Raw genomic sequence first — 27,109 nt, 5'->3', positions numbered from 1 at the left:
AGGGACGGACGAAGCGGCTCGTCGGGGGGGAGGGGGGGGGGGGGGCAAACTGCGGACGCTTCTCACAGGCAGGACTGTTCTCTGCGGAGTTGGCCACGAGAACCATGAACTGTAAAGAGCAAATAAGACGGACAAGGTCCAGTTGCATTCTGAGCCACATCACCTCTCCAGCACCGTCAGTGTGTGTGTGATTTGTAGTTCAGTGCAATTATCATTTTTTTTTTTTGGGGGGGGGGGGACGACGACGACAACAACAAAAAACGGATGTAGTTTCTAAATGTTTGCTTTAAAGACTCATCGTGCGCATTCCAGGTGTTTGACTGCTTTTTTTTTTTTTCTTTTCTTCTTCTTCTTTTGTTGTGTGTCTTAAGTACACTCCTTTTCCAGGACTTCTGCTTCATCCCCCCCCCCCAAAAAAAAGAAAGAAAAAAAAATCTTTATACTCTGAATTAATGAGTTCAACACACTGGGCTGGCAGACTCGTCACTACAGCCAAACAGGAATAAGGTCTTCGATTTCAGCGGACCTAAAACTGAAAATCTTAAGTAAAAGCTGAAATATTCATTTTCGCTTCTTTACGTTGTGCGATTATTTCGGTGGTTGCCTTTTTTGGAAGATTTTTTTTAACTTTTATTTCTGTAACTTCCTGTTGAGTTTAGTCACAGTCTCCTAATTGGAGAGGAACTATGTGTGCTGTCCTTTTGTAGCAGCATTTTAAAAAAAAAAAACCAGAAAAAAGAAGAAAAGTTGTCATTGTGGAGGCGCACCCTCCATGCATAGGATGATTAGATAACTACAAATCCCTCATGTACTGAGGTGACACACTGCATATTCCTTTATTTATGTTTAAAAGGAACAATTACAGTAAGCTGAGTCATATTTTTTGACAAGTGAATGCTGGGTGTTGTTCGACGAGGGCTGTCGTATCAGTCGTTACCGGGGCGATTCAACTGCAAGACAGTTGGGGGGGAGGAGGGGGGGGGGGGAGTTTAACATTTTTGATTTTGTAAAGCTTTATTTTATCCTCTGAATGGTGCAGGAAGCTGCTGGGATGTTTTTTTTTTTTGTTTGAATTCCTCGTCACTGGGTCTTATCGCAGTTCCCGTTGACGCTGAACAGACAGCTGCACTCCTCCATCTGCTATCACTACAAATCTTCGAATCACACGTTCAGTGAGATTGAGTTAAAAAAAGAAGAAAAAAAAAACAACAAAAAAAACAGCGCAAGATTTTATTTTTAAATGTCAGGAATGAAGAAAATGTCGTGAGCTGTTTGTCAACAAATGTGCAATGGATTTCATGAATTCAATTTGCGCGCAAAGGTCGTAGGGTGACCTGGCGAGCGTGGCGGCGTTTCTTCGGTCGTGTGCAGGGACTTTAAGCTTCACAAGAACTCACTACTAGAACAAAAAAAAAAAAAAAAAAACCACTGCTGCTTTTTTAAAACATGAGTGTCATGGACAGAGTTGTTTGCCTTTTTTTTTTTTTTTTTTTTTTTTTTTTTTTTAATATATATATACTTTGTGTCAAACTTGCTCAGATGGCATTCTTCCTCTTGCAGGACTCCTGTCCGGTTGCAATTGAGCATTTTGTGATTGCATCTTTTCATTTGCAGGCCATACATTGTCTCAGTGGCTGTACAGGTTTAATTGGGGACGTGCGTGTATTATGATTCAATCTGCAGAAATGCATAATGCAAATGGTTATTGATGAAGATGTGCCCCATCCACACACACACACACACACACACACACACACACACACACACACACACACACATACGTTTTCATGTACAGCTATAAAATCAGTTATTTGAAACTGTAGATTTATACAGTTATTGTACAGATTTTTCCTTTAAAAAAAATCAATTACCTAAATATTTTGTCACTGACAACCAGATGAACAGCTGTACATCACTTGTAGTAGATAGATGTCCATCTCACCTGCCCCATACAGAAGGCACTGTATCCTAGACGATGTATCCTCTGTTAAAAACCAGCAGCCTGTACTTCAGTTAAACCTGAACATCTATTTAAGAAAATCCTCTTTTATTTGACAACAGTATACATTTGCTTAATCTTGCACATTTGAGAAATGTAACTTAATGTTGAACTGTACCGATGTATATAAATGTTAATTTTTTTTTTGGTTTTTTTTTTTTTTTTGGTCTGTAAATGGGAAATAATGTAACTGAGTTATAGGTATGAGGTTTCATTTTGTAATTTAAAGTTGAGTTGAATCAGAGGAACATATCACAGTCATCAGCTAGAAGCAAGTTAAATTAAGACACAAAGCAGATGTGAATTCATTCTGTCCTTTAAACTTGTAGATTTTAAAAAATATTTTTACTTCATATTGATCATGCTTAGTGTAATTGAATGAAATGTTTATAATTACACTGTTTAATATGAAAATAAATGCAAATGAACTTCTAATGAAGGGTTTTTGCCCTTTCGTTACATTTTTCAGCACAGTTTAAGCCCGTGTTTGAAGGTTTGATGTCTTTCCAGTTGGGTTGCGGGTGACAAAAGTCAGGCCCGGCAGATGTGGAACGTACCGGTGGATTGTTTGGAGATTTGCTTACAGGATAGAACAAGATCCAAAATTCCTTAGAATGTTGTAAATTCACAGAAGAAAGTCAGAAGGTTTCCGCTATTTAAACGGCCTGTCATCCGATCAAAAATGGATTTTACTTCTCTTAAAGGCCCCGTATTGGAACGTTTTCTAGTGCTGTATTTATAGTCCTGACATCCTCGTCAAGATATTTTTGTGGTTTTCAGTGTCATAACCATTTAAATGCCGTTTTACACCTCGATAAAGCCTCTCAGTGGAGCTCCGCTGAGAACAAGCTGCTGTTAGTGGCTCATTAATATTAATGATCATCTCCTCTAAATTGGCTGAGTATTTTCCGAGTGACGCCTGACCAGGTCAATCACAGGTGACGGACTTGTCACACTGGACGACATACTACAGTATGACATTTTCATGACATTTTGGACCACATATTATAGTTACATTTTTATTTCATTTTGGACAAAACACTACAGTATGACATTTTTATGTAATTTTGGACGACATACTATAGTATGACATTTTTATGACATTTTGGACAATACACTCTAGTATGACATTTTTGGGACATTTTGGATACTCGACATTTTTATAAAATTTTGGACGACATAATATATAATATAGCATTTTTAGGACATTTTGGACAAGGTACTCTAGTATAACATTTTTGTGACATTTTGGACGACATACAATAGTATGACATTTTAAAGAGATTTTTAGGACACTTTCGACGACATAACATACTATAATGTATTTTTTTGACACCTTCGACGAAATACTATAGCATGACATTTTAATAACATTTTCCATTACATACTATATTATGACGTTTTCATGACATTTTGGACGACATAATATATATATACTTATTATACTATTATAATAATAATAATACTTTTTATCTTCAGAATGATGGCATCAGAAGACTGTTTTCACTTCCATCTGCTATCAGAGGTAAAGTCTACCTGAAATCTTGGTTTCAGGAAATACGATTTTTTTTATTTTTTTTTATAGCCGGCTGGCTAACACACATAATGAGGACACCTTACACACACAGTGATTGTTTTAACTCAATAAAGTAGGCGATGTCTTATATGTAGCAGTTAAACATGTGACATTAGCAATATTTTAAGTCATACATATTTTTGTGGATCGGAAGCACTATGTATGTTTTGTGGAAAAAAACATATCAGACACAAATTATTTTCACAGCAGAGCATTTGTACGTCTTAAAACTCGTTTACAGGGACTCTTTATTTCAGTTGCAACATGATTGTCAATAAAAGCAGGAGTCTGGTTTTAATTCATGAAGAAATTCTCCAGAGTGAAACAAATCAATCATCTCCACAAAAAAAACAAAAAAACATCTAAAAGTGTCTTTACTAGCGTTTTCATAACAAAACATTAATCCTCAAATGAAGTCAATAAAAGGCAAATGATTCTTTGTTGTTAGCTGACATGAAGCAAATCTACTTTGAAATGATGTCAGAACATAAAACAGTACTATTACACTTTTATTTCACATTTCAATGCCCGTGTAAGATGAATGTCTGATCTTGGTAACATTCACGTCTTCTGCAGTTTCAACAGTCACAGTCGTAGTAGTTATACGGATGGGTATAATACTAACAGGAAGAACTTTCTTTATTGCAGGAGGATAGAGAGGTATTATCTGGTGGTGAAGAGCAATATAGTTTCACACTGTATGAATATCTCAAACTAGTTTTGTAAACGCCCTCAGTATTGGGGAGGCTTGTCGTCTTAGCAGATTGGGCGGAAAACACTCCAATCGTGTAATAGGCCAAAAATAAATGGAGAAACTAAATTCGACAACTGCACCAAAAATGAATAAGTAAATGCATGCAAATGTATGACAAGCAAATTAGACACAAAAACAAACAGAACAACAAGATCCTACAAACCAATACCATTTAGGCTACAGTGGGATCGTGTGTTTAAAGTTCATTTGGTAACCAAGCCTTAGCCCTTCATCAACGTCCCACCCAGTCAGGTTTTCACAGGATACTCTGTATAAGAATAAAAGCTATTGCTGGATCCCACGACACCTGGTAGCCAAAGCCGAGTAAGAGCAAACACATGCACTCACTTTTCTTTTTTTTTTTTAGAATTTTTGCCCCACAAAACATTAAGATTTGTCCTGTTTTTTTTGGTTCCCTTTTCTGTTTTACCATCACTTGAACACCGATATGAATTCTGCCTGGGAAAGAGGCCAGGGAGTAACATTCATCCATCGATCAAGAGTCAAATCCACCTGAAATATACGGTCTGAACTCAGTGGTGGGATTGTGCAATCCCTTCACCTGAAGGGATAAGAGCCCGTGGGAATGGTCCGAAGAGACAAATGTGGATCCAGGCACGAACAGAGCTGAGGGCTGAGGGCTGAGGAAGAGGAGGAGGTGGTGGGATGGCGTTACACAGACACGGCGTTCCCGTTCTCTTGAGTCGCAGGCCGTGGGGGGACGGGGCTGCGTGAGGGGCCAGCGGGAGGAGGAGGGTGGGGGCCTCGAGGAGCCTCTGCAGAGTTCCCCCTCACACTGACGTGCTCCCATCCTCCCTGGACAGAAATAATAAAAATGGCATTAGCGTGTCTGCAAACTTTGCATTGCCTTTAAACACTGTTGTTGTTGTTGTTGTTGTTGCACAGAATTTGTGCACTAGAGGGCACTGACAGGGCTGCAATGTGTAAGAAACGGAGCAGAAGCAGTGATGGGGATTGTTTTAAACCGGATCCAAAAAAAACCACACAAAAAAACCAATCAAATAACAATACTGAAAAAAATAAACGAATTAAACTAACTAAAAAGGGGGTGTGCTCAACCCGGGACAGATTACATGTTTTGGTTGATTTTTGAAGTGCAGTAAATTCAATCGCTGTTGCAACAGGCATAAAAAAAAAAATAAGCCTTTCCTCAAGTTTTAACTTTTTATTTCACCTTGAACTTCAAAAATATTTAAAAATGAACAGTAAGTGTGGCATGTGCAAAGGTTTGGGTCTCAGTCAATGTCAGTAAATAGTACATTTAAAAACACACACACACACACAGCTCTGGAAAAAATTAAGAGACCACTTCAAAATGATCAGTTTCTCTGGTTTTACTATGGTTGGTTATTATTGGTATGTGTTTGAGTAAAATGAACATTTGTTTTATTCTATAAACTACTGGCAACATTTCTCCAAAATTTCAAATCAAAATATTGTCATTTAGAGCATTTGTTTGCAGAAAATGACAACTAGTCAAATTTTAGACAACACAATACTAATGTTTTAACTTGGGAAGAGTTCAGAAATCAATATTTGGTGGAATAACCTTGATTTACAATCACAGCTTTCATGCGTCTTTGCGTGCTCTCCACCAGTCTTTCACATTGCTGTTGGGGGACTTTATGTCACTCCTGGCGCAAAAATTCAAGCAGCTCGGCTTTGTTTGTTGGCTTGTGACCGTCCATCTTCCTCTTGATCACATTCCGCAGGTTTCGAATGGTTTGTACTTGGCATGATTTATGCGTCTTTCACAAAGGCAAATCTGCCCGATTCCGGCCTTGCTGAAGCACCGCCGGATCATCACCGATCCTCCACCAAATTTCACAGTAGGTGCGAGACACTGTGGCTTGTAGGCCTCTCCAGGTATCAGTATAACCATGAGACGACCAGGTGTTGGGCAAAGCTGAAAATTGGACTCATCAGAGAAGATGATCTTACTTCACTCCTCCATGGTCCAATCCTTTATGGTCTTTTGCAAACCTCAGCCCGGCTCTTCTTTGCTTCTTGTTGATGAAGGGCTTTTTTTTTCTAGCCTTGCATGACTTCAGCCCCGCCCCTGGGAGCCTGTTTTTAACTGTCCTCGCCGTGCACTTCACCCCAGCTGCCGTTTGCCATTCTTTATGGAGGTCGCTTGATGTCATCCTATAGCTGTTGAGTGACATTCGAATGAGTTGGCAGACATCCCGGTGAGTGGAGAGTTGTTTTCGTCCTCTGCCGGTCTGCAGTTTCGTTGTCCCTAATGTCTGCTGCTTGACCTCGTTCTTATGAACCGCCGTCTTTGAAATTTGAAGGATGGAAGCAACCTGATGCTCACTGTATCCCTCTGCTGGTAAAACCAGAACTGAACCCTTCTTTTCCTCACTCAAAACTTTTCTTTTAACTCTTTTGACATGGTCAGTAGTCATTTTTTTTTTTTTTTTTTTTTAATTCCAATTACTTTTGAGGTACTACTAGCACTGTTTCTGCCATCCAGCTGGTCCTATTGCAAGAGAATAGTGATGACCACAGCAGTGGTTTTTATACTTTTCTTCATTAAATAATATTTGGTTCAGGTGATCACCTAATCAGTACCTCATTAAGTAAAATCAGGTGTGCCTGTATTGGAATTCAACAGACACTGGAATGGAATGGCTGCCATACACGTAGAGATTCTGATTTAAGAAACGTTTTGAGTGGTCTCTTAATTTTTTCCAGAGCTGTGTGTGTATATATATATATACATATATATATATATATATATGTGTGTATAGATAGAGCTATAGGTACTCACCCCAATACCATAGTCCCAGGACTGGCCCCTGGGTTGCATGGGTCCCACGCCCAGCCTGTGGCAGACAGCTCCAGGAGTCTCTCCAAGAAAACCTGGAACTCCATCTGCTATAATCCACACCTGGTAAAATCAACAGCACCAAAGTCCACATGTTTACCGTTTATTACAAGCTGCAGTGCAGTTGCCTGGAATTCATTCGACTCGTGTGGAGGAGTCTAACTCAATTTTCTGTGTTTTCGTTTCGGAGGTTATACATTTCTAATGCCTCTGGTATATACTAACTTCTCAACCTCCAGTTTATTTCCTGGCCCTCACTTCCTGTGTGATGTAGGCTGTGGTAGTACTGACCTGGTCCAGCGGCCCCACAGAAACCTTGGTGCCGTTGTTGGAGATGAGCTCCCATGCAGAGCCCTGAGGGTAGCTAGGGGTGAGGCCCTGTCGGTACCACAGGTTACCTGCGTGACATTAAAGGAAATGATTCACATTTAACTCGTGTTTTTCCATTTTAAAAGACATTTAAATCTAATAAAGTCAAATAGTACTCACTGTTATCATCCACAGCAAAGACAGAGGTCCGGCCAACAGAAAGCTGTCTGAGGGTCTGTCTCAGTGGAGAGGGAATGTGGTACCAGCACTCTCCTGCAGAGGGACAAGAGCTCTGACTGAAGTCTGGTTTATTTTATAATCCTGGGCACTGAGTGCATGCACTTACTTTATTCAACACTGAATCTTTATTCTCCCGCCCCCCGCCACCCCCTCCAGCCTACATTTTGACCTGCTGTCTTAGACATAAGATGCATTGTGACTTTTACATATTTAACTGACCTGCTGGGTTTTGAGGGGACACTGATCCTCTGTAGAACACCGCTCCGTCCTTGGCAATGGCCCACACCTGATTAGCTCCGCCGATGGAGATAGACTTAAAGGGCTGGTCTGTGCCGACATGGAGCCAGGAGCTGCCCTGTGAGATCACCAACAAACGGAGTCAGAAATAAGTACGTTTTTAACAGCAGTTTGCAGAGATTATTGTGATCAAAGAATCTAAGGTAATAATGATAATACATTTTATTTGTATAGCACATTTTAGACAAGAAATGCAGCTTAAAGTGCTTTACAGCAAGAAAATGACATGCATTGTTTCAGAGATGAACTGATAAAAAGAAACAGAAAAAAAACAAACTTAAAATGTAATTTAAAAATAAGAAAAATAAATAACATGCATTAGAACAGAAAAAAATTAGGATCTAACAATATACGGTAGACATTTGGTTAAAATCCATGAGAAAAAGATTTTCATGAGGTTTCTCACCGCAGGGTTTTGGGGGCTGACTCCCAGCCGACACAATACATCTCCCTTGTCACTGAGGGCCCAGACGGGGACCTGCTCCATCGTGCTCTGGGCCAGACACGGCATAAGAGAGATGTCACTCAGACGGATGGGCGGGACCTGCTGCCATGGACCTCTCACTGTGATCTTACACTTCCTGTACGCAGCATATACGTTATTGTTACGATGCTGTAGAAACTGTGAGTTACAAACCCCAGAAATGTGTGTTTACCTCGTCCATCTTCTGCGCCTGACAAAGTCTTTCATGGTTTTATGGCCATGAAATGTCCTGCAGGATAGAGACAATTCAGACAAATGGCACAAGTCTCTTTTTTAGATTTAAATTGCTTTTCGAGACAACATCCTGAGAAGTAATTGTTACATACGTGGGGAAGTCTGCAGCATACTGCCAGCCTTCTTTGTCTGTTCCTCCAGTGACGTTGTTGTCCACGGCCCACTCTGACACCTGAAACAGGTGATGGTGGGAAAAACAAGCAATGAAGCAAGAAATAAAAATGTACAGGAAAAACTTAGGAGAAACTGATCACTAAGATCCAAACCTACCCAAGACCACTGAGGGGAGGGAGGGTGGGTGTTGCCTTTGGTGCACTCTTTTAGTCCGCTCTCATCACTCCACATGGGGCGGTCTGTCGGAAGTCCTCTGCAGGAGTGAGCCGCAAGGACAGATTATATTTTAGGCTTTTAAATAAAACTACTACAAAGATCAACGGCAAAGACTTAAAAATGATAAAAGTTGAAGTGGTCCTACTTGTCAGTGTATCCAGTCATAGGGTTCCATCTTTGATTCTCGTATACATGCACACTCCTGACATCCGTCTGCAGGTGCATCTGAACGTTATCTTCTGCAGTAAACACAGACACAAGTTTAGTGGAAGCAAATAAATGTATGCTACATATAACTATCCAAAAGCTCTGCAGTTGTAGAGACTGAAAAGACTTGATCTGTGCTCAAGCAGTTGCACAATGTACCAGAAATTGTTAGCAAGAAGTGGATTGACTCCTTTTTGCATGTTTATAATTGCATGGCATTCAGATGGCAGCCATATTAGTATGAAGAACATTTGTCATAAGTAGTAAATAGCACTGTTAAATACCTGAATAAATATTTATGCAATATATTTCAAAGCATAAAAAAAAAATGTTTTTTTTTGTTTGTTTTTAAATTAAATGCCAGACAAAGCTGAGCTTTTGCAGTTACTGAATAAGTCCAGATTAATTAATGATGATTATTTGTTGTGGTAACTATTACTTTAAAGTTGTGGGGGGAACATGGGTAACTGTCTACAGGACATGTTTACCCGGGTTGGGCTGTTGCCCATAGCACCCGCTGTAGACCCAGGCGGTGCCGTCCCACCCGATGCCCCACACCAGCCCCAGACTGTTAGACTCTACACAGCGCAGGTGTCCCGGGACCTGCCGCCAAAACCTGCAGCACCGCACAGCAGAAGCACCCAGCGTTAGCCACAGGATTGTGAGCACACATTTCAGCAGACAGAGACAAAGTGTTGCCACACAGAGTTTGAGAGAGACTGGCACATCAGCTGCACAAATAATAGCCACTTTAACCAGACAGTGCTGCATGTTAGCATGTTAGTAACATGTTAACTGGCAATGAAAACACAGACAAATATGGGAAATCAGGTCCAGACTGTGAGAAAAAGAAAGAAAAACATAAAGCGGACAGACAGAATCGACTACTTGGTATCTGTCTCACATGGAGTCACAGGACATCGTGTGTGCAGGGGCCTCCAGGGAGAAGGACGGCTCATGGACCATGATGTCTCCCTTTGACGTGGTGGCCCACAGGACCTGTCTGGACGGGGGACCTGTGATCCCTCGACACTCACAGCAATAGTCAGACAACAGGCACAGCTGAATAAACACAGGACACACCCACAAACAATGGGGAGTGTGATCAGCTTCAGCTTGTAAATGATCAGTGAAAAGTAAAAAGGATGAAACTCTCTCAGTGTTTTCCAAACATGCAAAATTACCCAGTCATTCATGTCCTTTTCAGTTTGTGCTGCCAGGACCAGAGGCCACCTCTGCTTGGTCCTTTCGGCCGTGTACACAGCAAAGGCGTAGTGGCAGTCCCTGAGCACTGGAACCAGCCCGGTCACTTCACTTATAAACACATTGAGGTACTGAGACAAAGAGAATGAAGAAAGAGTCACAACTACGAATAGACATTCAAATGACAGTTGTGTCTCCTGTCATGTTATTAATGCCTGCGCCTCTGTCACCTTCTAAGAGAATTGAACTTGTCATGAATTATCTGCAAAACCAACCTTTTTCTCGTCATACTGCGTGTAATAGACAAAGAAAATGCTGTCCTTCCTGCCATCAGACTTGGTGGACTGCTCCAGAGCAACGCCCACGTCGACCCAGCGCTGAGGTTTCCAATCTCTCCACCAGCGCAACGTACCTTTGCGCACCCACACCGACTGGTGAGGGAAACAGAGGCAGGGATGGGGCCACATGTAGACACCGAGTTACGATCAATCTAAAACAGAAAGGAGGAGTTGAAGCCGAGTGTCAATATAAAAGCAGAACCAGTCTTACGTTGCTTCTCTCCAGCGGTTTCTTGCTGATCTCCTCTCTGTGTTCCTGCTGCTGCGGCTGCGGCTGCGGCTGCTTGCTCCACGCTGCTGACTGGACTGGAGTCAGCGACAGGGAGCTGGTGAGAGGACCTGACGGACAGACGGACAAGTCAGACAGGCAACCAGAGGGACGACGAGGACAGTAGATTTCTATACATGTAGGAACCCAAAACACAGCACACAGATACACAGAGCACGACATTCAAACAACACAGATAAACATATAAACTGACATTGGACTAGATTTTTGACATGTTGTAGTTGTTTCCCCGTGAGATTCTTACATCATGTTGTGTCCTCTCACTACATGCAAGTCTCCTAAACCATCATCTCACCTGCAGATTTTACTATCCTCTTAAAACATGTTCATGTTTTTTGAGACTTTGAGTGAATATATCATCACATACTGGTTGTCCTTATACCTGTAGGACTGAGCCAGCTGATCTGTGAACTTGCATCCGCATCACAGCCTCCTCCGGAAATCCAAGCCCACACCGGCCCGTCCTCTTCCCCGACACCCCGGGAGCTCTCCAGGGTCCGCAGGGCATAAGTGGCAGCTGCACCCCTGTCGCCCAATGACGTCCTTGCCGCCGCCTGTGCACTCCGAGCTGCTTCCGACCCCTCCAGGTCCACGTTCATCCAGGGCACATCGTGTCCTCCAGCCTCAGGGGTCGGGAGTATCGGGGCCGGGGGCAGCTCCTCGCCCTCTTCCTGCGGTATCTCTGCGATGGATGGTTGCGGTGCGGAAGTTCTGTCGCGGTCGGAGAGCAGGCTGTTGATGAAGCTGTCACTCGCGGGGATGAAGAGTTTGGGAGCATCCTGTTGGGGGGCTGAAGGGGTGTCTTCTTTTTCCTGGGGAGGTGTAGGTGTGTCGGCAGCCCCTAAGGGGACCACAGAGGGTGCTTCTGCCTCCAGTACTGGAGTGTCAGTGGTGCTGTTTTGAGGGTCAGTGGCACCTAACTCCGAGTCTGAATCAGTGTAGCTCAGAACGGAGGCCTGCGAGGCCTCAGCCGGCTGGCCGCCAAACTCACAGTCATCCCTGTTAAACAGTACAAAGACATACACAGAGGAAGAAGATAAGGGATAGACAAATTAAGAAGAGAGCAAAGATGTAACATGAACTGTATGTGCCAATTAAAAGATTCAGTTCAATCACTTATACAGACCTGGATGGAATAACCTCTGTATTATTGCCCCACTGGGCAGAAACAGGGATCCAACCGTTTCCACTTGGCTCAGACAGGGTCACACCCATTCTAAAATACAGGCCTCTGTCTTCACCAACTGCCCACACCTAACAGAAAAAAGAGGGACAACAACAACAACAACAACACAGAACAACAGTGAAACACAACGAACACGGACACCCACCCACACACTTGTTGTAACACGTCACATGTATCTGTTGAGTCGTTAAATTCACTCTCAGCGATCACAAGAAACAAAAAACCTCATTTGTGTGACTGAATCCCTAATAAGTATGATACAACTTTGATTTAGTCTTCAAAGACACATCGGAGGCACCAGCAGCACACAGGCAACTGTTACTTTATAAGGCCATATAGTGTAACACTGGCTCCTGCCACCTCATACACGCCATACCCATAACTGCAGTGCTGAAAAATAAAATATGGGATATGATGACGATGGTTTGGCCAGCTTCTAATTAGGGAGTCTCCCGTATGTCAGGCCAGTAGGAATATAGCCTGGGGATATATAAGGCTGGGCCTGAAGTGCTACTGCTGGGACATTGGCTGGAACGGCTGGCGGTGCTCGTGTTACAGGGTAGTCTTGGGGCAGGACTTGAGGCTAGAGGTAAAAGGTCTGGGGGAGGGGGGGAGACAGAAGGGGACGAGGTGTGAGATATGGGTTTGCAGTGCTAGCAAAGTCTTCAGCAGTGACACAGAGCGATGAGTTCCCACCTCGACCCCAGCCTTGTACTGGCTTGTCGTGAAACCAGAGCCAAAGAAAATGGAAAGTGAATCAGCCAGAGGGGAAGCAGCTACAAGTACAGAGGCTGTGTGCAGTAGAAGCCAGCCACAGTAAGGGGAAATGACCTAAGTAGGTTAGAAAGCTAAAGTAAAATAAATCATATTTTAATAATCAAAATCTAGCATATCGTGACATGCTGTCTTTGTTTGCGTCCGGTACAATGAAATGTCGCTGGTGTCGTCACATTTTCATCAAATCAGGTTGTACTTTACCCCGAGTAGGAACTGAAGTGTGCTTTTTGTACTTCTGCCATTGTGAGGGGCTTGCTTCTTCTACAAGTCCACCTGAGTAGTAATAGCAGGGTTCCTACAAATTTCCTGACTTTCACTGACAAAGTCCAGCCACATTAATTTATTCCCACCATTTTATGAGGTGTTTTTAGGACAATTTTTTTTTTTTTTGACTGCTTAAACACTAAACTCAACAAAATATTTATTCCTAAATGGGAACAGAATGAATGAATTTGCTTGGGCTCGCCTAAAGCTTCTCCTCCACTGGGCTGCAGCAAAGCAGCGACGGACGGGGCAGCATGCTGATAAGTGTTGGCGTGGCTGTGAAGGGCTCCCATATTTTAATTGATCAATAGTATTGGAAACTTTAAATCTGGCTTTTCTGTTGTACATTTACACAACTTTGAAATCATTGTTTTGTAGCCAAATCTCTTGAAATTTTGTATTTTCCTACATGTTTGCCTTCATTAGCAGCTACAGGGAAAAGCACATCAATTAGATGATGGTGACATGTTAAATAAAAATCTCTTAACCTGGTCATTTAGTCCGACGTCCACCATCATCATCTCCCCTACGATGCTGATCCATCCAGAGCCACAGGGGTTGTGGGAGTTCACACCACGCCTGAACCAAACCTGGAAACACACACGCACATACAGGTGTAGACATGTTAATACCACAGTGAAGCACAGCTACTCAGTGTTACACATGTGGAGAGTACTGATTCACCTTGAAGTCTTTGGTGACCACCCAGACTACACTGACTCCGACTGCCACATGAAGTGCTTCAACTTCCTTTACTGGTGATTCCACCTCCAGCCACGATGTGCCTGAAAGAAGAAGAGACACAAAAAACCAAGATGTCATTATGACAGGCTGTCATCATTACCGTTTCTGTTCTGTGAAATATGCTGCCACAAAACCAAAGCTGCCTTTTATGGCATTTTAGTTATAGCATCACTTAAACATCAATCAACCAAATGCATTGCTGCTGTGCAGTGAATTCCAGATTTATTCCATAGACACCTTTCTAGAGGCATTATATTTTACTGGCACTTCCCATATTAGGAAGAAAAAATATATCCTACGATAGAATTATCATGTCTGTGAAGGTAAAATAAAGGGGCCACGGTGAGATGTAATGGAAAATTATGTTGGGGAGTAAATGTGAGCTAGAATAAATGCTGACCTGTCGGGCTGTCCAGGGTGAGGCCAGTTCGGACCAACAGGTTCCCATCCCACAGTAAAGCCCACAGCAGGTCTCCAGGTCCGGCTGATAACTGAGACACTTCTTTGGGCACTTCTACCTCCTCCCAGCTTGAGCCCTCTGGGACCCGAGGATGGATACCCTCTCTGAACCACACCTGCAGGGTACAAATGATGTCATTAAATCATCTGGGACTGTGTGAAGTGTCAAACGATACACTCCTTGCCTTAAAGTAAAACAGAATATTCAAATGTTTACACAGTGCATTATAATTGTTAGACCACCAAAGTGTGATGTTTAAAGGATCATTTTAGCTGGTGCATCAAGTCAGTCTGGATTAAAAAAAAATCAGAAGACCCTTCGATTTTTACTGGAATTATATGAAGTCATACTGCCCTCTTGTGGCCACAAATTAAAAGTGACCCAAACTCACAGCAAGAGAGCAGCCTGTTGCTACTGTTATATATTTGTTTTATTTCAGCACTATATGCTCTCATAACATTGAAATCTTTGTGGTGGGATTAGGACACAATGTTCAAGTGCTCAACAAGACTGTGTTGAAGTTGTTGATCAAGGAAATGCACACTACTGTGATCAAGAGTAGGATGTTTTCACAGTTGCATAAACTTTTCAGGACCCTCATAACTTTTTTGGTTTATTCTTCATTTAACTCCAGAGTTGCAAATTCTCAAAACCAAAGCAAAGCATCTAATCTGTCTCATGAAGTTGGAAAAAAAAAATCTAAGGCACATGGCGGCTGATCCAGTAGACTGACCTGTCCTTGCTGGGACACACCCCAGAGGTAGGGATACCTTCCGGACAGGTCGCTCATCTCCCAGCCGCCGCAGCTGATGTCACAGAGCGGCAGCGGAGGTTTTTTTGGATCATCCAAGGGAATCTGCAAAAAAAAAAAGAGCAACGGCTTGAATCTCCAGTCTGACCTGCACTCACCTGTTCTACATTTACTCACTCTGACAATGAAACGAGCAGGATATTACAGATATACAGAATAATCAGAGACTTTCCAAACCTTAGCCCAAGTGCCTTGTGCTGTGTATCTTCTGTAGCGTATCCATCGTCTCCGACGAACACAGGAGTTCCACTTCTTGTCAGGAGAGAAGTTGGCTGGGAAGTCAACAGCATACTCCCAGCCCTAGAGAGTCCGAGAAGTGAAGTCGACATAGTATGACCAAAAACGGTACATTTTCTAGTTGATAAGAGCCAAAGTAAAAAAAAAAAAAAAACAGAAGTAAGACAGCCAGAATTAAGTAAAGACAAATGTTTATACTGAATGTGTTTATGAGGACCCGAGTTGTTTCTCACCCCAGTCTGGCTGGGTTCTCCTCCACAGGTCTGATCCACATACCAGTCTCCCTCCCACTCCCAGCTGCGGGAGGGCAGCTGGAAGCTGTGGAGCGGTTGAGGATTCATGCCGGCAACATCGCTCCACGGCCAGCGGTCGGTGGGCAGCAGCGTGTCAGTGAAGCCATCAACTGGGTTCCACCTCTGAAGATACACACAAAAAGAACACAGCATTAGGCTTTAAATGATATACATACGTGCATACATGATCAGTATAACAACACGCAGCTTGGTCTGACTTGGTTTTCGTAGGTCTCCTCTCGGTAGCGGATGGAGGTCTCACTGGGCATCATATTGAGGTAAACATGGTGGTCACAGCCGATGCCCCAGCAGCGGCCCTTCCCCGCGGTGACGCGCTTCAGCTCCAGCAGCAAGTCGTCAGCACGCACCCATCGCAGGCCAGCGGTGGAGACGCTGTACACTCTGCCATACACATCCACGGCCCACAGCAGCGTGATGGGCATGATGGCCCCTGAACAGAAACAGCAAGACAGCACTCATCCTAGCAATCTCCTATATATATATATATATATATATATATTTTATGACTTTGTGTACTCAAGGTACTTAAGACTCATTGATATACTTGAGAGATATGGCCATGATTAAAGACTACATTTGCAACTAGACTCAACCTTGATACTGACTGTTATTTTCCCACTCTGGTAGTTTGCATCATCATAATCAGATTGACCAATATACCGTAGTATACATGTGCAGCAATATTATTTTTTTTAAAAAAAGGTTTATACCTCGGTTGCTGTATTTATAGATTTCACATCAAAACCGTAACTTATTTCTTGTAATTGTAACTTTTTCGAGAAGTCACCTGCGTGTCACCTGCTGAAACAAAAAACAACAACAACAACAAGGGAAACCGGTTTTAATTTGAAGATTCTGACCGGAAGTCGTACTTTTATTTTGGCTGGGTAGCTTGACCCTTGCTTTATCGACTGATACTAATCCGCTACAGTATTGACTGTCACTATGCCGCCGAGTCAGGCCTTTATTTTTTCCCTTTTCTTGCGAGAGATGTGCAACTGTTTGCTTCAAACACGCCACCGAAACTGTATTTTGTATGAATGTGAACAGAACCAGTGGCTGCGCGTGTGGAGGAGGGCACCTGGACTAAATTGAGCCCCATCACATTAACATAGTTTTTTTTTTTGTGTGTGTGTGTGTTTTTTTGCAGGACTGCAGTTTTCTCGGTTGAATTTACTACGGTTTACAGACTGCGGTGGAGCTTTACGCACGCACGCACAGCCGCACGCACGCACACACACACACACACACGCACGCACGCACCGAGAGAGAGAGAGAGAGAGAGAGACTATCCAGTAAATCCAGGTAACGCCGTGGTCTCAAACAGCAGCCTACCTGAATATTGGTATCCGATCCGCGGTTGTCAAGGGAATATCAACAGACGCGTCGTGTCATCAGGTCCGACAGCCGATACCTGCCGTCTCCCAGGCCCATGCTAAAAAAAAACAAAAAAACAAAAAACAGATTCAAGCACCCCCCCTTCTGTTAAAACGACAAACATAAGGAAATACCGCCTGCCATGCAGCGTGATAACACAGGTGGTTGATACGGACTGATGTACCGCAAAGTCGCCTGTAAGCTGTTTACATCTTCAGGGAACGGGGAGCAGCTGGCCTAACCCGCGAGGAATGTTAAAACACAAAAACGTGTACTTACGCACGAGGCAGCGTCATGAGGAACACCTCCGGGGGGGGGAGAAAACGAAACAAACAAACAAAAAAAAAGTAATGTCATTCATGCACACGGTGGTATTTAATCCCACATTCTGGATCGCAAGGAACGCTCTGTGCAACCCCGAGTCCACAACAGGAAATGGAGGAAGTGCTGCTCCGATTGGCTGAAACACGGCAGAGGGGGTGTGGGACCTTTCTCTCCTATTGGTCAAACACTGGAGCCCCTGATATTTTTTTTTTTTTTTTTTTTTTTTTCCGACCGCCGCTTCTGATTGACGCGCATATTTCAATAATTTATTCAACGCCGAATTCATTATTTAAGCGTAAGGTTGGTTTTACTTGTTTGGCAACAGCTCAGAGCACCACGCACCAGGATAAAAAAAAAAAAAAAAAAAAAAAAAAACCGAGAGATAGCCTTTATGTAACTTCCGTGCCTTTGGGATATGTTTATTGAGGAATGAATTAAGTTTCTGCACCTGCAGACCAAGACCAAAAACAACCGTCAGAGTGGAGCCAAAAATATTGAGCAGAACTAATTTTCAACTTTCCTCATGTAAAGTTTGTGCCGTGAATCTGCTCGTCGTAAAAAACAACAACAACAACAACAACAAAAACAACAACAAACAAAAACGAGTGCCTTAGACAGCGCCGTCATCACGACGGGGGGGGGGGGGGGGGGGGGGGGTGTCCCTGGACAGAGGTGTGGACACACTTTCGTCCAGCTGAGCTGCGGGAGGTTGAGGTGGCCGACACCGAGACAAACCGCACCTCAGCAGGTTGCTTCACTGATGACCTCTTCTCATGCTGATCAGCAGGTGGAGTCTTAACATGGAATGAAAACCCGCAGACTGTGGACCTGCTGATCTAATATCAGCGGTAGAGAAAGAAGTCAGAGCTTAACCTCGAATACTATCGCAATTCGTACCTGAGTAAATAGTACCAACGTAACAAAGTACAAATACTCCAGTACAAGTCCTGTATGTGTAAGCAATATGTAGCTGGCTGATAAGCAACTAGTTTATCTGCTCTGTAAACAGGTAGTTTAGTCCAGCGGTTCCCAACCTGTGGGTCAGGCCCCCTCCATAAGATCATAAAATAAATAAGGTCCTGAGACCATTAATGGGATAGGAAAGAATGCGGGTTTTTATTTTTTTTTTATTTTTTCATGTATGTGTAACTAGCTCACAATATTGTACTAATGTTTCTATTGCTTACTCATTATGGAGCACAATTATTCATTGTTTATTTTCACCTGCAGTGTTGTTTGTTTAACACTGACAACAACTCCCATGATTTGCTGTAGCCTACTTTACATTGTCGTCAAACTCTCTTTTATCATGGTTTAAATAAGGAACACCTCATAACAGAAATTACTTAGTGTTTAAAAGTAAATATCTGAGAAGAAAAAAAAAAAAAAGCCTTAAGAGTCAATAGTGAGTCACTGTGGTGTCCGGTCGACCCTCAGTCCAACATGAGAGGAAGAAGTAGCTCGTTCCTCTTGTACGAATGAACAGAGCAGTGAACACACCAATGGCTAACAAAACAGAATTAACGTTGGTGTTGCTTTCCACTGACGGAAACAGCTCCCGGTAAAGAATGAAGTCTGACGCCGAGTTCAACGTTTCTTCCAGACTGGGAAGTAAAAACTTGCTGACGTTGACTATGTAGCAGTAGGTCACTATAGGGGTCACTAAATGTGTGACGTCACTGGTAATACTGAGACAAATATATGATATTCCTCTCTGAGATTAGGCTGTTGTCAATTAGGAGCAGAAAGTGGCATAAAGGGAATATATATATAAAAAAAAAAAAGGTACTCAAGAACAGTGAATGTTCATGTCACTTTCCACAATTAAAGCACTGGTGCCATCTCTAAGGGGCCGTAAAATATTATCTGGAAAAAAAAAAAAAAAAATGTGCAAGAAACTGACAAATACCTGAAATGCTTTTTTTTTTTTTTTTTTCAGTGGTTAAACATTACAAAACTCTCATATTTACATATCAAATTTGCTATTTGATTTATGTTTTAACATCTATTTACGGCCTGGCCATGATAGTAAAAGTAGCAGAATGTGAACGTATAACCCGGTTTCTTGTACTGATTTGTCCTTTTGACGTTTTGTTTTTTTAATGTCATACTCCGAATAATAATAATAAAAAAAAAAAGGTTGTAATGTTATGCAACATTAAGGTACTCTTAAAGGTCAGCAATGATGTAAGTCCCAGTGCGAACAGGTTGGGCCTCCACTCAGACTGAGGCAGTGGACCGATTATGTCATTCCAAATACTGCATTTTATATATATATATATATATATATAGGAATAAAAACAGTCGTTAATCATGTTATTTTCTCTGTGATTAGGCGGCCGGCGTTGCAGTGCAGCCTTTGTTTTTCATGCACTGTTGCTTTAAGAAGCTTTTCACTGCGCAGAGGCGCTACGGCGGCTCATCACATGATTCCTCTCTTGTGACGAATCCAGACAGAAAGGCAAAGCCTCGCCGACTTCCAGTTGAGTTGAAGGTGCTGTGATGACGGATGACTGTTGTTTCGATGCCAAAGGACCAACTTCAAGGAGGGAAATGGAGTTAAGTTAACCGCTACCGCGCAGACTCAAGACCATCCCTCTCTCTTTTTTTTTTTTTTTTTGGTTTTGTTTTAAAGTGGCCCTTTTGGTGAACACTTGGGGTTGTTGCGCCGCCGGGGGACAAAGTTGGCGCATGGAGAGGGACGAAGTTTCATTTTTGCGCAGCGTATTTTCTTTGTTTTTGTCGCCACTGCGTGTCAACCAGCGTCGCACAGCTTTTCGGGCGACAAAAGCTCAGTAGTCCCCCCCCCCCCCTAACCCCCCCTCCCGTTTGGACGCCTTTCTGTCGCTGGAGACTTTTTTTTTTTTTTTTTTTTTGAGGGCAGACCACGAGACGAGTTTGAGGACGCGTTACAGCAGGTGAGATGGTGGACAGCAAACCTCTCCTTCAGGACAGACCTCCCGCCTACAACGCCGTCCCGGGGGCTTACGAGTACGGCCCGCAGCAGCACAGCTACGGGGCCATCCCTCCTGCGGCACCGCCGCCCTACCAGTACCCCGATGGCCAAGGCGAGTAGCCCCATTCATGTTGTACACGTACACGGTCTAGACGTTTAGCAGAAAGTAAAGTAAACCAAACGAGTGGGACGGAGGGCGAAGAGGCATCACTCCTCCTCACTTCCGGCTTAGTTTAAGAGAAAGCTTTAGGGCCCTTTTTTTTTTTTTTATTATTATTATTTTTATTTTGGGTTCCGGCGAGTCTGCGATACAGAACATTGTAGCCTCAAGAGGAACGTTTTTTAAACTACAGCCAGACTTAAAGTTGTTCTGTGAAAAAAAGTAATTAGTTTCGTTTATCAGGCACACACACACCCCCCCCACACACACACACACACCGACGATGCGCATGCGCAGTATGATTATAGAGATATCTGTTTTGCTGACCTTTTTTTTTTTTTTTTTTTTTTTTTACTTTACATAATTAACAAAAATTAGCGCATTTGAAGGTAGCTCACCATTAGTGCTCCGTAACTCACTAATAAACAATGAACCTTTCAGTCAGAGGATTATGTTGTCGGCAAATCACCTGGTCTGAGTGTTTATAAGAAGCCATAACATGTTCATTGTGTAAGAGCCGCAACGAGTGTGTCAAAGAAGTTCGGCTTGTCCTCCGGAGGAAATGCCGTTTCTCGTGTCATTTCCTATTTGCTGAACCACACGCACTCACCTGACTAGATGAGACTAGTCTGTCGCTGCTGGTGATCATGAAACGTTGAAGGTGCACGGTACGCACCTTCAACAGCTGTTAGGTTTTAGTCTCCTCACGGTCACGTGTCCTTATCAAAACTGCGTTCGTCGCGTCGAAGTTCAACCGGTGTCACACAAACAGGACTGCAAATGTACACAGGTGGTCACAAAAGTCCAACACCCGCAGCACTTGTCAATCTTTGACTTTCTCTAGCCGACTCACATTTATAGTGACTTGATTCTCAGGTACTTCTAACTTGGCTTTGTTTTTGTTTTTGTTTTTGTTTTTATTACGGAGAGGGTTGACTGTGGCTTTTATTGATTCCAGTAGCTTTATTTAAACTTGTCAGTCTTGTAACCTCTGAATGTATAATAACAAGAATAATTTAATATATAGAGCACTTAAAAAATAAAAATAAATAAATACAAAAAAAAGTTACACACTGCCTTTCATGGTATTACCAGGATTCAAACATTTCAGTGCGGAGGCAAATAAAATCAGGCAGAAATAATACAAATAAAATGGGATAAAGTAATATTAAAACAGGTAAGATATGATGGTGGGAGGAGGGGGGGGGGGAAGAGCAAAAAAAAAAGTGCTTTTAAAAAAAAAAAAAAAAAAAAAAGTTTAAATAAGTGATTTTAAAGATGTCACTCATCTTTCGAGCCTCAGATTCTCAGGCAGCGTTTCAGAGCTGAGCGCCCCCCCCCCCCACCTACTGTAAAAGTCCAGGCAACTTTAGTCTTGAGCTGGTACTTAGGAGCAGCAAATAGAGCCTGGCCTGTGGCTCTGAGGCTGCTCACAGGGGAGCTCCCGTATGTAGCCAAGGGCTGAACCACGAAGGACTTTACGTGTGATCTGTAAACTCTTAAAATCGATTCTAAAACATACTGACAACCGGTGAAGACCTCAATTTGAATTGAACTTAAAATTAAAAAAAAAACCTTAAATGTCAAACTTGTCAAACCTCGTCACAGTAATAATTGCAGCCTCTGATGTGTGTGTGTGTGTGCAGTCACACTTCAAATAAATTACAACGTGTGCCACCCTCCTTTTTCCTACCTGCAGGTTACCCCTCAGCCCAGATGGGCCCAGCTGTATCCCAGCAGCCCTACCCTGGGACGTACACCATCATCCAACCCTCGGTAGTGGTGGTGGGGGGCTGCCCTGCTTGCAGGTCAGGACACACACACACACACACACACACACACACACACACACATATTGGAGTGTAGATAATGGAGGTCTAATATGAGTCCATTTTTAAAAACAAGTGCAGTTACTGACTGTTAACATGAGCGTACCATGCTCCCTGATTCTGAGAACAGTTCCCTTTCAGGCGAACACCATCAATCTCCATCTTTGTTTGTCTTTATATATTGTTGCTCATCTGTATGTCTATTTTCACAACCGAGTACAACTGAATGTTCAGCTGATCTTTCAGGTTTTTTTTTTTTTTACATTGGTTTCACTGTGTGAGTCAACATCCTGTCAGTCAGATGATTTCAGCTTCAAACATGTGATTGGGCCAAAGGTGGCTACAGGACACAGTTCACGAGTGCAAAATGGAAATGAGAAATGCTCATTTTCAATTGTGAAATTTACACAATTAAATACTGTTTGTCTTTTACAGGAACTAATTTCAGAGCTTTACATGTCACAACAACTCAGCAGGACTGTTTAATGTCGTGAGGTGAAAAAAAATAAAAAGCGGAGCTAAGGTTCTGGGTTTTACATGAAATTAAAGTTCAGATGGCCTACGTGCCTTTGTGTTTGGAATGATTGGCAAACTTCGACGCTTACTGTAAAGTGAAATGATGTCATAAAGAAAGGGGAACACCTCTGTGGGTTGACATACTTAGTTTACTTATTTGCTAAAACTGCAGTGAGGCTTCTGTATTTTCTACAAATGCAGAATAAAAATCAGCTGTACAAATACAAATTTAGCTTCATTTCAGCATATGACAGCACATTCTTGGCATTCATTTATTTTCCCACTTTGATATCAGCCCTGTATTTCTTAAATTAGAATGGACGTACTACTGCCTGACACTTGGTGATAACCGTAAACTCCAGTATATTTTGTAAACTTACAGCGTGTAAAACATTTAAAAGAGTTTGAAAAGGCTGCTACAATATTTGCACCATGACAGACAGCTCCCGGCACCGGTGCAAAAATGCAAACACCTATGAGATGACACCGCTGCACAAACTAATGAGGTTAAAAACAGTTTAGCATAACGGCAGAATCTAATATTAAGAGTGAAATTAAGGCCTATTTTTTTTTTTGGGGGGGGGGGGGGGGGGGGGGGGATTATTTCAATTTTATTGCCCCTTGACTCTCCGAAAGAAAAACAATCCAAAGCTCTGTGACACAGAGTTATGAGTAAGTGCTTTTAAAACATTTTTTTTTTTAAAGTGACCCTTACTTCCCATCTCTCCGGAGTCTCTGTTGATACGTTGCATTAGTTAATTCCTTCGTGAGGCTTTCAGCAGATTTCCTGGCCGCACTGCTTGGTGTAGTGCAGTCATGAGACCACGGTTAGCACTTTGTTTACTGCCCCTCTGGATTAAAGCTGGCCCGGGACGCAGCCTGCCGGAGTTCCCCTTTCCAAAACGAGCTGCTACACGATTTGGGGGGATTATTTGATTATTTGCTGTTGCCTGTCTTTCTTTTAAAGGTGTTCAAATCTTTTTGTGATGAAATGGGAGGACCAGCGTGAGCCAAATGTTGCCGAAATTGCAACACCTCACGTCTCATGAGCAGCCGTTTGTTCACAGAACTAAGAGACGCCTTGGAAAGATGCGTATGGCAAATGTTGAACTCTTTGACTTTAAAGACGAGTTTTGAGATTTGGACAACTTTTTTCTCCCTGCCGTAAGCTTACCTGGCTGTAATGTTGAAGAAGAAGATGAGGAAAGACAAGGAGAGCTTTTGTTTGCCTTTTTCTTTACAATGAGACTCGGAACTGAAAAGTGTCTTCTTGATGGTTCCTGTACCTATAAATGCTGCTGTAGCGAAAAAAAAAAAAAAAAAAATTCCCCTTGGGGATTAATAAAGTAACTATCTATCTATCTAGTAAATTTGTGATGAATTAAAATTTTCGATGGCGTAAACTGTGTCCCTTCCCCCCGTGTGTGTGTGTGTGTGTGTTATAGAGTGGGTGTCCTAGAGGATGACTTCACCTGTCTGGGGATCCTGTGCGCCATCTTCTTCTTCCCCCTGGGGATCCTCTTCTGCTTCGCACTGCGTCAGAGAAGGTGTCCCAACTGTGGCGCCACCTTCGGCTAGAGGGACCAAACTACAGCTCATACACACGCTTGTATCCCTATGCCAGGCACACACACACACACATATAATCCAGCATTTTTTTTTTTTGTCCTTCATTTTGTTATCTTTTCTTAATATTGCACATCGCTGTTGCCATTGTGTTGTGTACAACAAATGATCCAGATATTACCATTAATCATCATGTGAGTTTTTATTAGCGGCACGTGTAAAGATCTATTTTCATCTGCTAGTTAAGGATATATTCTAGCATATGTAAGTGTTCAGCTGTTGTCAGTGCCTTCACTACATGCTGAGTGATCATCAGATTCCATCAGTCATGATTTCTTGTGTAGATTTAGCTCAGTGATCAGAGGATCTGAGCAAATTCCTTCCTGTTTTGTTAAGTCAGAATTAACCAGTCATATATAGTTATTTTGCCTGACGATTTTTCTTTCTTTTTTTTGTATTTGCTGGTACACCGCATACCTACTTTTTGGTTAACATTGTGTTTAGTAACATTGATGAATTCGCTTCTTTTTTTTTTTTTTTTAGGAAATCCAAATTATTTTATCAAACATTTTGTTCCCTTGTTGGTTCAGTGTGCCACACAGAATAACACCTAAAACACGTTTAAAAAAAAAAAAAAAAAAAAAAAAAAAAAGATCCTTGGACTGTTCCAGCTGCAACAGCGGCCTCGTGTGAGACAGAAAGCATTTTGTCTGTTTTTGTTGACATTGTTTCTTGGGGCCATATTTGCACTGACCGTTTGTCTGATGATTATTCTGCTGGGTTGTACCTTTCCAGGGCCAATGCAGATCTCAGGTACATACAATCTGAAATGCCCTCGACTTTCCAACCTCAACCACTGTTCGACTTCGGTCTCCTACTTATTTTACGAGGACTCTTGTGTCAAAGCGCAGACTTGTCCTTTAGTGCGCAGAGTTTAATTTCAAGGAAGCATGCTGAGTAAAAGCTGGAGAAATCTCTCAATGATGTGTATAATCTCTGGATTTTCACCTTAGTACTCTGTGACAAGTCAACCCGCCCTGTTCCTCCCAGCCAGACAATCAATCGAGAATGTCTTTGTCTGTGTATCTGCAGTATCTCCACGTCTACGTCTTCCATCACAGCACGATGTTATAAAACTGTCCTTGGCAGAAAAAAAGGAGATGTAACTGGGTGGGAGGGAGTTAAAAAAAAAAAATTCTTGCTTTAGAAAACACTACGCACGCTCCGCTCGTATGATTGAGGTTCTTACTTTTTTTTTTTTTATAACTCATATATACATATATATACACACATATATATATATATGTGTTACTGTAATTAAAAATGAATGCTACTTATGCTTTTGATTTCTTGCTTGGTTTTTTTCTTTTCTCGAATGGATGAATGTTGTTCCTCCTGAGACAACTATATAAACAAATGAATGCACAAGAAGAAATTTCAAAGTGGCACTTTTTTGCGGAGTACTTGTGCACGATGACAAACTAAACCTCAGAGAGAAGAAATTAAGAAATAAATCTTTATTTTTCATACAGCAAATTCTATTAAGGGTGCAGTGTGGGTCAGCGGCCGACGAAAATTAAAACGATAAGACATCTGTCTCGCCATGTGTAATGATTAAAACGGAAAGGGTTGCGCTGTCCACAAGCTGAAGAATGCAACAGGTCGATCATATTTTACAGCAGATATGAATGTGTCAGTAAGGCAGAAGTCCTGTTTCCACACTACAAAACTTAAGTTGGATGGCAAAGGACAAAATAGCATCTGTTGTGCAAATGTATATTCAAGAGGACAAAGATCACTTTGTGCCTTTTGGGACGCATTTCTTCAAATCATCGCTCGTCCCGGCGACAGTCAACATAATTGTTATCACTGTCTACATTATCGCAAGGACCTGAAGGTGAAATGCAGATGTCCTCGACTGTACTTTCTTCTACTGTCCCATGGCAAAAGGAAATATCAAGTCATTCTGACAATGAACAAGCAACATCAAAAGCATAAATACATTGCAATATTTCCTTTGACCATTTTCATTGATCCGTTTCTCAAGTGCTGGTAAGAATGTGGTCATTTAAATCTCACCACTACATACAGAGGGACAAAAATAGACATAGAAAATATATATATATATCATAAATATATGAACATCTGTTCTGTAAATAAAATGGTCCCAAAATACTCCATACTTCCTGTGAGGGGATTCCAGATTCAAATGGCATTTTATTTCCATCAGTACTGGCGAAGTTAACTTTGGTTCCATCCAGACCAGGAGAAGCCGGTGCACAGTGAGGACAGAAGCTGAACTGCATGTCCCGGAGAGATGACTCGGGAAGCTTGATAAAGGGGCGTGGGAATCGAGGGTGGCTGAAAATGTGGACAGATCAGATGACCGGTCCAGAGCGGTCGTTGGTGACGGTTGGACGTAGCCTCACCGTGGCGAATGGGTTCCCTCCGCTGTGAAAACGCAGCAGAGAGGAGCG

General features: G+C 42.3%; 3 protein-coding genes across 3 annotated transcripts in view; 1 reads left to right on the top strand and 2 right to left on the bottom strand.

Moving 5' to 3' along the window:
• Window positions 1-3,773: 3,773 nt before the first annotated feature.
• tecpr1b (tectonin beta-propeller repeat containing 1b) lies at window positions 3,774-17,890 on the bottom strand. Its single transcript, XM_069149182.1, has 26 exons — window positions 17,561-17,890; window positions 17,240-17,339; window positions 16,102-16,334; window positions 15,824-16,006; window positions 15,531-15,653; window positions 15,276-15,398; window positions 14,483-14,657; window positions 14,023-14,123; window positions 13,827-13,928; window positions 12,238-12,365; window positions 11,494-12,110; window positions 11,034-11,161; window positions 10,760-10,915; window positions 10,466-10,615; window positions 10,186-10,343; window positions 9,770-9,897; window positions 9,220-9,313; window positions 9,015-9,111; window positions 8,837-8,916; window positions 8,683-8,739; window positions 8,433-8,607; window positions 7,949-8,084; window positions 7,670-7,762; window positions 7,472-7,578; window positions 7,124-7,243; window positions 3,774-5,145 (listed from the first exon to the last, which is right to left on the bottom strand). The coding sequence occupies exons 3-26, from the start codon at window positions 16,324-16,326 to the stop codon at window positions 5,002-5,004; spliced, it is 3,600 nt and encodes a 1,199-aa protein (XP_069005283.1). The 5' UTR covers window positions 16,327-16,334; window positions 17,240-17,339; window positions 17,561-17,890; the 3' UTR covers window positions 3,774-5,001.
• A 2,152-nt stretch (window positions 17,891-20,042) lies between these two features.
• Window positions 20,043-25,969, top strand: bri3 (brain protein I3). Its single transcript, XM_069149181.1, has 3 exons — window positions 20,043-20,673; window positions 22,421-22,529; window positions 24,512-25,969. Exons 1-3 carry the CDS (start codon window positions 20,529-20,531, stop codon window positions 24,642-24,644), a joined length of 387 nt encoding a protein of 128 aa, XP_069005282.1. The 5' UTR covers window positions 20,043-20,528; the 3' UTR covers window positions 24,645-25,969.
• baiap2l1b (BAR/IMD domain containing adaptor protein 2 like 1b) overlaps window positions 25,874-27,109 on the bottom strand; it is a 30,320-nt gene continuing 29,084 nt past the window's right edge. The window contains exon 14 of the mRNA XM_069149177.1: window positions 25,874-27,083. Coding sequence (XP_069005278.1) covers window positions 27,011-27,083 — 73 coding nt within the window. The 3' untranslated portion in view covers window positions 25,874-27,010. The remainder of the gene's footprint in view (window positions 27,084-27,109) is intronic.

The sequence above is a fragment of the Embiotoca jacksoni genome, unplaced genomic scaffold (assembly GCF_022577435.1).
Source record: "Embiotoca jacksoni isolate LCO1_2020_lvr unplaced genomic scaffold, fEmbJac1.0.p SCAF_15, whole genome shotgun sequence".
NCBI lineage: Eukaryota > Metazoa > Chordata > Actinopteri > Embiotocidae > Embiotoca > Embiotoca jacksoni.
Note: the sequence above shows the minus strand (reverse complement) of the source record. Positions and strands in the feature narration are given on the sequence as shown.